The 14,066-nt window shown below is 39.3% G+C and overlaps 1 protein-coding gene across 4 annotated transcripts in view; it reads right to left on the bottom strand.

Moving 5' to 3' along the window:
• Window positions 1-14,066, bottom strand: part of DYNC1I1 (dynein cytoplasmic 1 intermediate chain 1) — a 365,136-nt gene that overhangs the window by 301,520 nt on the left and 49,550 nt on the right. For 2 of the 4 annotated variants that reach the window (XM_019508454.1, XM_019508456.1), the window contains exon 4: window positions 11,553-11,694. In XM_019508454.1, coding sequence (XP_019363999.1) covers window positions 11,553-11,694 — 142 coding nt within the window. The remainder of the gene's footprint in view (window positions 1-11,552; window positions 11,695-14,066) is intronic. The other 2 variants (XM_019508455.1, XM_019508457.1) reach the window with 1 other exon arrangement.

Raw genomic sequence — 14,066 nt, 5'->3', positions numbered from 1 at the left:
AAAATGGCCTTTGGTAAGGTATTGTAAAAGTATATTATACTGGTATTTTAACTAGACATTACAAAACAGAAAGAAAAGAATACACGAGAGCCTTCAAGGAGGGTAAAACAGTTAATATTCAGGTTGGTGTCTGCTGCAGGCAGGCATTATTAAACTAAATAAGAAATTGACAAATCTCCAGTTTACAGAACTGAATGTTACAAGTCAGGAAATTTTTCAGAGCAGGTTTGACTGGATTGCTGCTATTAAAAAACAGGGATCTTGTTCAAGATCACCATTGCCTTGCTTTAACACTGAGATCCCTTTTTCTTGGTCATTCTTAGATGCCATAGACATGTGGGTACGTCTAATTAACTTCACAGGAAAGCGCCACAATCTACACATGCACTGGTATTAGGGTGCAGTAAATTAATTAACTCCTATGTAGGGTAGTACAGAGACAGAGGCTGGCTGGGGCATGAGGGTGCTAAAGTAGGGGGGCTGCCTGCTGCCTACCATGCACTTTAGTACCCTCATGCCCCAGCCAGCCTTTCTGCTGTCCAATGCTGCCACCGAGAGCCCAGGGCTGACCCCCAGGCTCCCTGGCAGCCCACTGCTAATCCACCCCAGCACATAGTGCCGTGGTCCACGGCACATGTGCAGAGGTTGTGCCTGGAAGTAGTTTCCCCTAGCACCAACTGTGCTGAATTTTATCATATCACATTAATTTCACATGTAGATGCACCCATTATTACCAATTTTGCAGGAAAGGGACTTTTTGTGTGAAGTAAGCAGGATCTCGCCCTTTTTTTTTTTTTTTTTACTACAGATGGAAGATAAATGAGAGTTCATTCTGCAAGTTTTTTAAATTTTTAATTTTCCCGTCCTGAAATGGGGAAAATGGTCAAAATCTTGACAATTTTCATACACAGATAATTTGAAAAGAATGGATTGGATGAACAGAAACATTTTATTTTATCTTAACATTTTGAAACTATTTTTGTATAAATGAACTAAAAATTGACAAAAAGCCACTTTGAAGTGAAAAAATTTCACGTTCAATTCTGAAATGTTAATATCTTATGTTTTTACATTAGTTTAAAAAAAAAAAAAGCAAACACATTCCAAATCAGGAGTCTTAGAAGATGGAAGCTTCAGTTTCTCAAAACTAAAATAATTTTGTGAGAAAATATTTTGTGGGAAAATTCCTGACAAGTTCTAATTATTCTCAGAATAAGCATGTAATTAACATTGAGGGGTTTCTTGGTCCTTTGGCTATACAGTAGCAGAAAAATAAAATTTGTCCACACACAGAAGTTGCATCCATTTAAAAGGTGCAATATTGCCATGGTTTAATTAAAATGTGTTGTAATTTCTTGTGCCCTGTTTTATTTTAGTAAAAAGTGATTTATTTCCATGATATAAATTACTGTCTGTTTTTTCTTGCTAAACATTTTGAGCTCAATAAAGTGCAGATGCATTTATAACTAGATGGGTTAAGTGCACTTAATACTTTATATTATTATACTGGATGCTACCAGTGCTCAGATTTCTAAGACATTTTATAAAGTATCCTGGGCAACCTTATTTTCCCTTCCAGTTTACAGCATGGAGAATCTTACTAATGAGAAAAATAATCAAAGAAATGGAGGACTGAACTCTCCTTCAGGAATGAAAGCATGAAAATCCTTAATGATGCCTCAGGCTCACACACTAAAAGTCTTACAAATGACTCTAATTAATATAAAATATTCTGACTCTATAACAAGCAAACATTGAAAAATATTCTTTGCTTTCTAGGTCAGATGTAAAGACTTGCAAGCAACTGCCACACACATTCCCTAGGGTGTCTGCTAATATTTATGAGGAAAAAGAATACTGGTATGGTGATGCTTCAGAACTTTAGGGCTACTTATGATGGCTAGAAAATGGTATTTAGATGTTTGCTTCTGGGGACTGGCTTGTAGGTAAAGTAGATATGCATTAGAACAATGGTCCAGGGCAATGGCAAGGGTTAATTGATTTAAGCCTGTTTGTGCCTTCAAGGTTCACTGTGTCTGATACAAGCAAGCAGCAAGCAGACAAATAGGCTGGGAAATTGAAGGCATGTACCAGACTGTTCCATAATATGAGATAAGGGACTTGGCTGAGTTGGCAGGGTCTCAGTGAGCAGCTGCAGAGCCCTTGGAATTTCTGGTTTTAGGGAACGAACCAAATTAGAAGAAGACCCAGAAAGTACCAAATTAAGATGTGTACATGTGATGGGTTTGTGAAACAAAGGAATATGCTGGCAGGACAGAATATGCACAGTATGCCAACCACAGAGAGACCAATCAGCAATGCCCAAAGATGAAGAGTCATCACAGAGGGAAAAAGATACTAAAGGAGGGATTTCAGAGCAGCAAAGGGTCCCTGAGAGGGGAACCCACGGCCACCACGGATAGAGGGCAAAACACCAGCCTGTCTCACCCACCCTACTGGGGGAGGGGTGGGCCTCAGCCTCTGACCTTCAGGCTGCTGACATCTGATATTCAAGAGAGAACCTCAGAGTAAAGCTTGCGTACTGGCTAGACATACCTTCCCTCTGATGACAACTCTGAGACTGGTAGATATACACTTGTTTGCATTATTTTTATCTGCTATCACTGTGTATCAATAAAATTCACCTGTTAGTGAGTAGAGAGGTCATGGTTGGCCTGAGGGTCTGGGTCCACCCACAACAAAGTATCTGGGTCATAAATCCAGTGCCAACACTTACACATTAAAACATAATAGACACATAAGTGTATATATCCATGCATGTATGTTTTTTGTGTGCTTATATACATATATATAGACATGTATATTATGCATGTTTGTGTATGTTTATACACACAGACAGATTCTGCTGTCCCTATAAAGATACTAACAAAAGGAAAGAGACTACTAAAAACATACCTCCTCCTTGCATCTTATGCATTTGTAGAAGGACCAGACACAATATGAGTAGGCAGGCCAGGTTCCCTAGTTTGGTGGGAGTTCACTTTATGTTCACTAAAGCAAAAGGGTAATTTCTTGAAAACTACAAGGATGTATTCTCCTTGGTGCCAGGACAGACCTCTCTTGTGACCTCTCTTGTGATAACAGATGAGTTCTGAAGCAGAGATCAAGCCCTCTTAGAAATCCTATCAAGACCTTGAAAGAATTCTTCAAAAGGTCTAAGGAGGTAAAAGAGATGCTAAGACTGGGGATCAGTATAATCCCTTATATAATCTAGGGGTCCCAGTGCCAAAACCAGAGGGAACCATCTCATTGTAACAGGGGAAGGTCTGCTGGATGGATGATATATCACACTCTCAGATTTGACAAAGGTCTATTGGCAATTTCTGTGATAAAATGGATGTTTCACTTTGTCATAAATCCCTCTGGTTTACATGTGTCACAGCCACTTCTTGAAGCTGGTAGACCATGTTTCATATCCTCACCTATCTGCAGCCTGTTTTGGAAATGTCATGGTTAGGCCCAATCCACCCATTCCTTTAAGAGTTTAAAATTTTAAGAGTCTTTATAAGAAGCCAAGTTGGAAGCTGCCCAAGCAAAGTGCAAGGTAGCTAAACAGGAGGTTGAATAGTTTGGATAGTAAGAAATGAGAATAGTTTGAATAGTAAGAAATGAGAAAGTACAACCCCAAGTAAATAAGATGGAGACCTGGCCAAACATACCTATCGTGAGGGCTAAATGAGAGGCATGTACCAGCTAGTACATACAGATGGTTTGTGTTGAATTTTGCTTCACTGGTCTCCTCAAGGACCTTGTGAAGAAGTTGGCCCCTGAGTATATGTTCAGATCAGTGTGACCAGCTATTTCAGGAGATAATGCAAATTCCTCACAGTAAATCTAAATTACACAATTTAGATTGGATGGGATAGTTTCTTTTTACAAACCAGTGCATACTTAATTTTGTGTGCAGTCCTGTTCCAAACACTGCATGGCCCAAACCACTCTGTATTATGTATAAAAGGGTTGTGCAAAACAGGCCCTATTCGATTTGGATTTGGCCCAAACTGGGGACCGCGATTCGATTAGTTGATTCAGCTCATTGTCCCCATTTCAATTCGGCTGAATCCAAACTGAAGATTTGATGCTGATTCGAAGAATCAGTGATTCAAACATAGACACAGCTTTAAAAGTTTTTTCTACCTACCTTGAGGTAGCAGGTAGCTCACTATCACTGCCATGCCGGGGCACATGGAGCATCTCACAGGAATGGGGGGGACCCCACGTGCTCGGCGGTGAACCCAGAAGTGCACTGGAAGTACTTCCGGTCCACTTCCGGGTCCACTGGGGAGCGTGCTGGGGGGCCCCCCCAGACCCAGGAAGCACCAGTTGCCGAGCCAGGGAGGCACACTCTGTGCACTCCCCAGCAAACCCAGAAATGAACTGGAAGAGCTTCTGGTCCATCTCCGGGTCTTCTGCTGAGCGTGCTGGGGAGCCCCTCGCGCTTCTGTGGGACACTGCATGCACCCCCACATTGCAACATTCACGAGCCCCTGCTACCTAGAGGTATGTAGTAAAAACATTTAAAGCTGTCTCTATGTCCAAATTGCCGAATCTTTCCGAATCTCTCTGAATTGATTCAGAGGGTTCTGATTTGATTCAGAGGGTCCTCTGATTTGATTAGGATTCAGAGATTCAGCCACTGAATTGGGCCAAATCTCTCCCGAACTGAATCAGGCACCGAAGCTTCACACAGCCCTAATGTATAAGCCCATGGACAGGGAGACACAGTAGTCTGGTCTCATAAAAAAATCGTGTTTGGTCATCCACTGTGCCATGAGGGTACCAAAGTCTTTTATGTTTGGTAGCCCATCATCTTTGTCTCCTACCATGCAGCTCAGCGCAGACTCTATATAATGAAGCACTCAAGTGCTTGCCTGGTACCTCAGGCCGCATGTAGATGAAACGAGGGGCATGTGTGCATGACACTTTAAAGCAGGGTAATGCTTTTGCACTGCTTTAATGGTGTTGGTGTTTGCACGCCTCGGCAGTGTACTGCACATTAATTCCAGCCGCTGTAGGAAATTTGGTGGCATAATGAACCTTAAATGACTTGGGGTGCAGGAAACTAAAACTCCTCCAGCGAGTTTTAGTTTGCTGCCCCTACAGCTGCAGAACAAAGCACCAAGCTCTGTGCAACTCCACAGCTCTGCAGGAAGCCTGACAGCAGGCAGCCTGACAGCAGCCCGGGAAAGCAGGCTCTGCCCGAGAAAAATGGCAAGCCTGATCTTCCACCCCCTCCCACCCCTGGAGGCTACCTGCCTGAGCTGCACGGAGGCCCGGTGCTTTCCTCCATGGCTGCAGTGCCACCTGGGACTGCCCAAGCTGGATGCCTGTGGGGGGGCGCACCACTGCCGCGGAGGGAAGCACCAGCCCCCCTGGCAGCCCAGGGACCACTCTACCCACCAGCAGCTCATCGTCTCCTCCCTGGTGGAGAGGCAGGTAAGTCAGTGGGGTGTGTGCATGACATGGGAGTTTAAATGGCCCTAAACTGAAGCAGTGTTTTTTTAAAACCCACCTCTTTAATTTAGGGCCCCCATTTCATCTACACACACCCTCACATGGCAATGTTTCTGGGTCTGAGAGAAATGCTGCAATCATCCTATTTTATTTTTCTGATGAAGATAGGGGTTCAGGGAATGCAGCATTCAAAATGGTAAGGATGTCTGTCAAGCTTACAGCCAAAATAACCTGAATAAGCCTTGCCTTCTACCCTACCTGGCTTGTTTCCATTCACCATGATGCCTCCACCAGAACTCGGCTGCATAAACAGGAAAAGGAGGCTGAGCAGAAAAGAGAGGATCAGAAACTGAATAGTGTAATATCAGCTATCAGCCAGTTATATTCTTGGGTACCTGGCAACAAGCAAAACCAGACTCCAAAGATTTGTCCTGAGTCTGAAGTCTTTATGGACCTTATTGAGACTATTCTATCCTTGGAGCCTTCCTAAAGGATAAATACTTTTCTGGTAGTTTATTTTTGATTTTCATTGAGTTCAGATTATTTACAAAATCCATAAGTAAAGCAGCTATTTAGAAGATATTTCTTACAGAAAATGTGATTTAAACAAAAAACAAAAATCAAGAAAAATCTGCTCTCACTCACTATGATTGCTGCTGCTCCCAGAGCAATAACAAGTCTGCTTTTCATACTAGCATTTTAAGAATACCTTTTCTTCTGTGCAATCTGTACTACCATGAAATGATGAGTTTGAAAATGATTAGCAATGGCAAAAGGACATCCCTACTCATAACTGGTCAAACATCCTAATAACGCTGTAACCAAACCCTTAAGAGGGATTATTGGTTGTAGTGCTTTAACAGATCTTACAGAAATGTATTTTATAATTGTCTCCTGAAAGACCTTTACTGTACCTAAAAGGGAGAGAGGTAATATGCAGCCACAAATAAAAAAAGGCAGCTTACTAAAACAAACTATCCTCCTAGTATTACTAAAATGGAGACAGAGTACCTCTCTTTTTCCTGCTCTTCTCTCATGTTTGGCTACACAGAGCAGACTCTTTTGAAGGAGCACACTACTCTAATACCCTTTGCACAGTTGACTGGGAGGAGGGTCATGGGGGGGGCACATGACCCCCCAAGATTGGCCTGACTCAGCACCGCGCAGGATGGGGCAGTTTTTTGCTGCGCAGGCCAGCGGCATGTTGGGGAGTGGGGCACTAAGCCACAACACAGAAGTATAGGAATGGCCCACCCACAAATTGTGCCCCCGCCAGACTCAGGAGGCACCAGTCACCCCTGACTCTTTGTTTAACTTGTCAAGCTGTTATGTCACTCCACTAAATAAGGACCTGTTTAAAAAATAAAGCAAGGCAAATAAAAGCTGAGTCACCAAAACTGGAAGCTACAGCGATTTAATGTAAAGTATGTAAGTAGTGCACAGCACAGGGCTTAAAGGCTGTGGCAACCGGAACTGGGAAAAAGAGGAGCAAACAAAATCTTAGGAAAATATGCTAAGAACACCTTTTTTCATTGGACAAACCTTTTGTGACATAGCTGATGATCAGAGAAACTAAAAATAAAACCAACAAAAAGGCAAAGTGTTCAGAAAAAATTATTTCAGCAATGTGCTTTGATTCATAGGGCAGCCAAATGCTTTGTATCTCTTTCCCTGCCCACCCCATCTCTGTGAAGCAAAACATGCTGCAATGTAAAGCTCATTTAACAGAAAGCTTCAGACATTGTATTAAAAAGTAAAACACATAATAACTAAGCACACGAGAGTGGATAAAATTTTAGGATGTTTTAGAACTATGGCCTCTACTGACTGAATCAGTTTGAGACAAACAGGGAAAGAAAATCACCCCAGCTGGAAAAAAAGATAATCAAGGATCCAAGACAGATGGAAGCATGCAAGTATTTGAAAACCACAGGTGAGGAGCACACACACGAATTCCAAAAGGCAATAGGGCAAAAATTTTGGAGCAGGGTAATGTGTTAAAAAACAATTCCCATATTTTTAAAGCTAAATATGTAGAATCTAATCTAATCTGACAACCTCTGCTGTGTGCTATGGAATACAATCCGATAGGTCTTCCGGAGGTCACAGCAACTGCTATGCGACTGATACAATGAATAAAAAAATGTGCCAAAAGCAGAAAGAGTTGATACTGTAATTCACAGTTGCAAATGGCTGATTGTTATTCTATAGTTACATATAGTCAGAAGAACACACAATATAAAATGAAAATTTTACTACAGCAATCTTTTACCCACAAGTGCTCCAAGTACTGTATTCTGCAACTCACTGCAGAATACATTATGGATAAAATACAGCAAAGAAGGAGAGCACAAACCAGCTTGGATTTTATAGCGACTAAAATGCATGAAAAATTATAGCTGTACTGCAGCACATGAATAGTACTAGCAAATCTTTTCTAAAACTCCATTTTTCTTTATGCTATATATCTACTTATTGCTATGTGTCAAAGTCATTCCTACAATAACTCACATTAAATATTTCTAACTTAATTTGAATAGGGCCTGACCCCACAAAGCTTTCTACATACAAGAAAATGTTACACATTAAAGTCGTCTAAATTATTTCAGTAAGCTTATCTTGTCTCAGGATACGTGAATGCTCTGTCTTGAATGGTAAATTTAGTCAAATAAGAATTACTATTTAAAATTCTGACATGAAATTTTCATTTATGTGGAAATGATATTCGCAGAATTAATTAATCCAGTCATAAAAAGATCAATTATTTTCCATATTATAGACAGTGGGAAATAACACACACAGAGGATTTTTTTTGTGCTGTTATTTAATAACAGATAAAAGCTCCACATTGAAGTAGCCAGTTGCACATAGTGGCCAGGATAACTGCAGCCAAGGTGCCCAGAACACTGGGAATAGTTTCTGTTACCATGTTCTTCATTATTGATGAAATAGGAATATTGCTGCCTGGACTCATAATATGCAAAGAGCAAGGATCATAAGTGAGAAATAAACACATAGGGGAGAGAAACCACTTCTCTTAAGTCAGGGGCAGGCAATTATTTCGGGTGGAGGGCCGTTTACTGAGTTTCTGCAAGCCATTGAGGGCTGCATGACAGGCAGCCAGAGGCAGATAAATATAAATTTTCTAAATTTTTTAGGGGCCCTGCAGGCTGGATAGAATGGCCTGGTGGGCTGCATCTGACCCGCAGGCCACATTTTGCCCACCCCTGTCTTAGGTAAACAGTAGATGCATATTGTAATGGAAAGGAAAATAACAGTTTACCTTGACATGGCCATGATAACTAGGCCATGTGCAGATAACTGAATAAAAAAAATGAAGCTGCAACCTTGGAAGAGCCCATTTGGGATTGGAAATTCCATATATGGTTCAAAGAAATTCCAATGTTCAAGATGCACACAGACAAATGTTGTGTATAAAAGACACAGTCACAAATAAATCCCCAGAAAAGTCAGCAAACAAATGGACACCTGATGTACGCTGAGAACATGCTGGAGTTTTATACGTTTTAAAAGATGACTTACGAGGTTCCCAACACATTGCATCAACTGTCGGTAAGTCCCCAACATACACAATAAATCAGTGTGAATTCATATTCTTCAGACTAATAATACAAAACACCCAAGTCCACAGGTATCCGATATTCACTATTCTTTTCTCACTAGGTTCATCAAAATGTAACATAAGAAATGCTATGCCGACAGAGGTCCAGTATTTGCTGTGTCACAGGGGAACCGTAATTATGTGAGGCCTATCTAGACTGATCTGTCCCCTGCCCCTCTTACTTTACAGCTTCCAGCATTTAGAGACCTAGGAATCACTCACTTGTCCATTCTTCAATGAATGGGCTATTTTTGCCATTTTTCACTAACTTAACTGATGTTTTGCTCCTGCCTGCCAATTTCACCAACATTTTACCAATTTTTCCAATCTTGTTTTACCATATTACTGTTTTATCACTTTTACCATATTTTATTGTTTTTATAATTTTTCTCTGACCTCACCAATTTTTTACTGTTTTCTACTATTTTACCCTGCTTTTCTATTTTTTTTACCCTTTTCCCTGCAGCTTTACTTTTTTTACTGACTTTCCCATTTTCACTGTTTTCCCTGACTTTTATTACTGTTTTTTTTCTTTTTCTCTAACTTTACAGGTTTACCATATTTACCAGTCTTTATTAATTTCCCCCCATCTTGACTGTTTTACCATTTTCCCCCAACTTCAGCTTTTTTAACCCACTTTACTTACTTTGCCATTTTTATTTTGCCAAATATATTGGGTTTTTAACCACTGCAGTAATTTGTTTTACTAATTTCTTACAAAAAACTATTTGTTCCTAACTACCTATCCTTTACCAATTTTAACATTTCTATCTTTCTCCATTTTTCTCATCAATTTTTCCCTGAAATTCCTATGTTTTAACTTTTACCTTTTTACTGTTTCCCAACTTTACTATTTTTATTGGTAAAAACAAATTACTTCATCAACTCTACAGTTTATAACAGTAAAATTTTTACCATTTTCTTACAATTTTTTCCTAATCTCACCATTGTTAATAGGCAACTTTTATTGGTTTTAACGCTTCCCCCTTTACAATATTTTCACTATTTCCCAAATTTTATCATGTTTAGTGGTAAATATTTTATTTTTTCACCATTCCCTTCCATTTTATCATCTATTTTTTAATATTTAACTGTTTTTTTCATCGTTTCCTCCCACTGGACTATACCATTTTAAAACTCAAAGGAAGAAGGTAAAATAAATTTCTTAATCCATCTGCACTAGCCCATTAACTAATATTAGCACCAATGCATGTTTATTTAAATGAAAGCATCCTGTAGGGGAACCATTTACCTTATGGACGTCAACCACTAAAGTATCTCTTTCAATCTCAGTATGTGTTTTAGAAAGTATTTTCTTGTACTTCTTGTGTTCAAGCAGTCACCCTATAAGCAGATTGGGATCCACTGGATCCTGAAACCCACTGAGGGTGAGATTATAGCTGTTACTTTACTAGTGAAATGGGTGGCACCAGGCAGGTCACACCATGAACAAGGATGCCAATTCCGTTTTAATGAGATAAATTCGGAACTGCATTATCTTCTAGCGTCTGCCATATTCTGTATGGATTGCCTGAAGCAGCTGAAAAAAAGTTCAAATGATCCTGAGGGAGTTGTGTGACATTATATATTGAAACCCAAACTGCCATTGCCAAAATACATTTTATAGAAAAGAATGTCATTGTGAATAGCAGCCTGCGTGTTCCTTGCAAGTACTTGCCATTCCTGTTAATATACATGGGGTTCTGACAGATTAGTATCAACTGTCTCTTTCTATGACTTTGGGACTACTTTCATTCCCAGGTTTGTAACTTCCTTGCCATACATGCTCATAGTTCCCTTACTTAATGAACTCCACAGCCTCTGGAGTGCATGCCCACATGTAGGGTTGAGTAGATTTCATTAGAAACCCTGGTAGACCTGCCTGACTCATTCTACCCACAGCTCTTTGATATCCATAGTTCGCAGAGAGAAGAATTTCTGAAGTGCCCCAGATGTTCCAAGAAGTTTCTAAATAATCTATTCCCAAACCCTATCTCCCTCTCCCTCACTTTTGCTTACAAGTATTATGAAGAATTCTATTATCAAAATCTCAGATTGATCAGTATACACATTTAATATTGCAGCCAACATGAGTTTAGTGGGACTATTTTAATGTATAAGGATTACTTGTGTAAGCAAGCATTTACAGGAACAGCCACTTTTGTGTGTCCCTAATCACATTTCCATATGGAGCAGACAGACTTCTAAAAATTCCTTTACACACAGACCTGATTTCTGCTTATTAGTTTCTATTGACTATAATTTAAGATCACCCCTGTTCCATAATGTTACTTGATATATATCATCATCCTTTTTTACATGGTAACACATGGTATATGATGTAGTAAGAAATGGAGATGAAAAGTCTAAAATGTATTTGTTTAAATAACTAAAAATAAAAGCATGATGCAACTAGAAGAAACATTCTTTGAACATTATACAGATGTTGTCTTACCTTCCTACTGGTCCCAGATCTCCTGAGTCCTGGCTGCCAGCTTCACTGGGAGTGCTCACTGATTTCGAAGAGGGAGACATAGGGGTTGGGACTAAATAATGAAAATAACAGGTATCCCATGTTAAAACATGCAGCGACTGCACTGATGAAGAACAGTGTCAGACAAATCAAAACCAATGAAAGAAATGATAATGGATGGATGAGTAGGAGTATTTGAAATGGTGAAAGCAAATAAGGAAAGGAAAGAAAAAGAAAAGGAAGAGAATCAAGTGAATTTTAAATAATTTTTTGGAAACTTTATAACTGAAACTAATTTAGACAGGACTGAAAGCCAATTCTGGTTCTATAGATACTACAATGTGGTGGGGACAGCTATCTTTCTTTCTTTTATTTTAAATGTGAATTGTGAGAGGGATACAGACAGAGACACACAGACAGAGACAGAGGACATTTATAGATGTGCTCTGCGAGGTGGGGTGGGAGCATGCTTTAATTAGCACAGCTCTGAGAGCCGTGCTAATTAAAAGCACCCAGAGCATCACGTGTATCAGCGTCTCCATGCCGAAAAGTGAGGGCAGGGCACTTTGAACTAAAGCTCATCGAATGAGCTTTAATTCAAAGCTCCCCAAAGCCATTTTTCAGTGCGGGGACACTGATACACGTGACACTGGAGTCTGCTGTAGTGCGGCAATTACCACACTCCAGGAGACTTGATTAATTGAGTCTGCTCCAATGCGCTGTAATTACAGCACATCAGAGCAGCCTCCCTGCATGTGTAAAGAAGCCCAGAGAGATGAAACAGAGAAAGAGGCACAGAGAGATAGACAGAGAGACCACAGATATGTTTTGCTTGTTTGTTAGGAACCTAGGCCTAAGCAAACTCCTTTAAATTCTAATAGCACTAGGCAATTAAATAATCGAATGTAAAAGTAAAATATAAGTAAAATAATTGAATGTAAAAGTAAATATACTGCCTACTGGTCATATTCTGCAGTTTCTTCTTGTAAATAAAATATAAGGGGAAAACAAAATAGAGAAATCTGCCTAGGGAAAAAAAACTCTCCGAAAATTAAGTGAGAATGCATATGAACTTGTTGCATTTTAGTTGTTTTGCTGTTCTCTTCTGTTTTGTAAGGTAATTTAAGTTACAAAGAGACATAATGAATCTGTTGTTTGGGACCTGATATATCCCCATTGATAAATAAATAAACATTTGATCAGACCCTGAGAGTTCTTTTTCTGTGGCTAAGAAAAACTACTGGAATATACTATTTGCCTGTATATGCAAAGACAGGTATGTCTTACCCAACTGGAAAGAAAAAACTTATAGCTTAAGGTCAGCCTGAGTTAAAGCTCTTATCCAGAGAAATAATCAATACAAAAAGTAAAAACATTCTGAATATTTTTTCCAAATTGTCTCAGCAATATGCAAACAATGAAAAATGTAGGGATGGCCCGTGTCTGTATTTAATGCGACTGTTCTTCAGAGCAGCCACATGGAAGAAAGCACAGTAAAGAGACAGATTTTAATGCAACAGTGAACTGTTTGGTTCAAATCATATGCATTTCCTTTTACGGATTTAACAAAGTAAAACTTTCAACTATTTTGTTATACCTTATAATGTATAATAACATATCTGTCAAAAGACCTGGATTTTCCACGTGGCCAGACATTTCATACAAACTGTCACTAGGGACTGTCAAAGAAACAAATGTACTATAAAGAGTGAATTCATTTTCATGACAGCCCTTTGACAAGGACAGGTATGCAGCGGTTGCTTAAACATTCCATGTCCACTTATTTCACAGCTATTAGTTTTACTTGAAGCTGTGTGTGTGTGTGTGTGTGTGTGTGTGTGTGTGTGTGTGTGTGTGTGTGTGTGCTTAAACATTCCATGTTCACTTATTTCACAGCTATTAGTTTTACTTGAAGCTGTGTGTGTGTGTGTGTGTGTGTGTGTGTGTGTGTGTGTCCAAGGCAAAACTATATATATAGTTTTGAATATATATATGCAAAGGTAAAATTACAGTCCTTAGTACATTTTAATTGTCAATTTAAAGGGAGAAAAATGGATTTCTATTGTTTAACCAAATCAATAATTGTATAGGTTAAATTAAAGTTCTTTTGATAATGTCATAGAGAAATTTAGCACTTCATGTTAAGAAGTTGGACTATTCTGAGTGTTTGTATACATTTTGTTTTAGATACTACAAAATTATTAGACCATAATTTGGGGATAATGAGTAGATTGAGTATTTTGTGTTTTTTTCTGTTTAAATTACTATTAATCAATTGCTTTTGTAGCATCTTTACATAATATATAAAATACAATATATTTAACATCTAAGTCTATTAAGGAAAGGCCTAGGCAGGAACAGATGCATCCTGAAGATGAATGCATGGCTGTACAGATGGTGTCACCAGCAGGGATTTTGCTTCTTCAACCACAAGATGTTTCCAAGAAGGATTGCTAGGAAGAGACAGGAATCGCCTACCAAAGACAGGGAAGGGCA

Source organism: Gavialis gangeticus, unplaced genomic scaffold, assembly GCF_001723915.1.
Source record: "Gavialis gangeticus isolate Ggan-Ray unplaced genomic scaffold, GavGan_comp1, whole genome shotgun sequence".
NCBI lineage: Eukaryota > Metazoa > Chordata > Crocodylia > Gavialidae > Gavialis > Gavialis gangeticus.
This window is presented reverse-complemented; position numbering and strand designations above follow the sequence as displayed.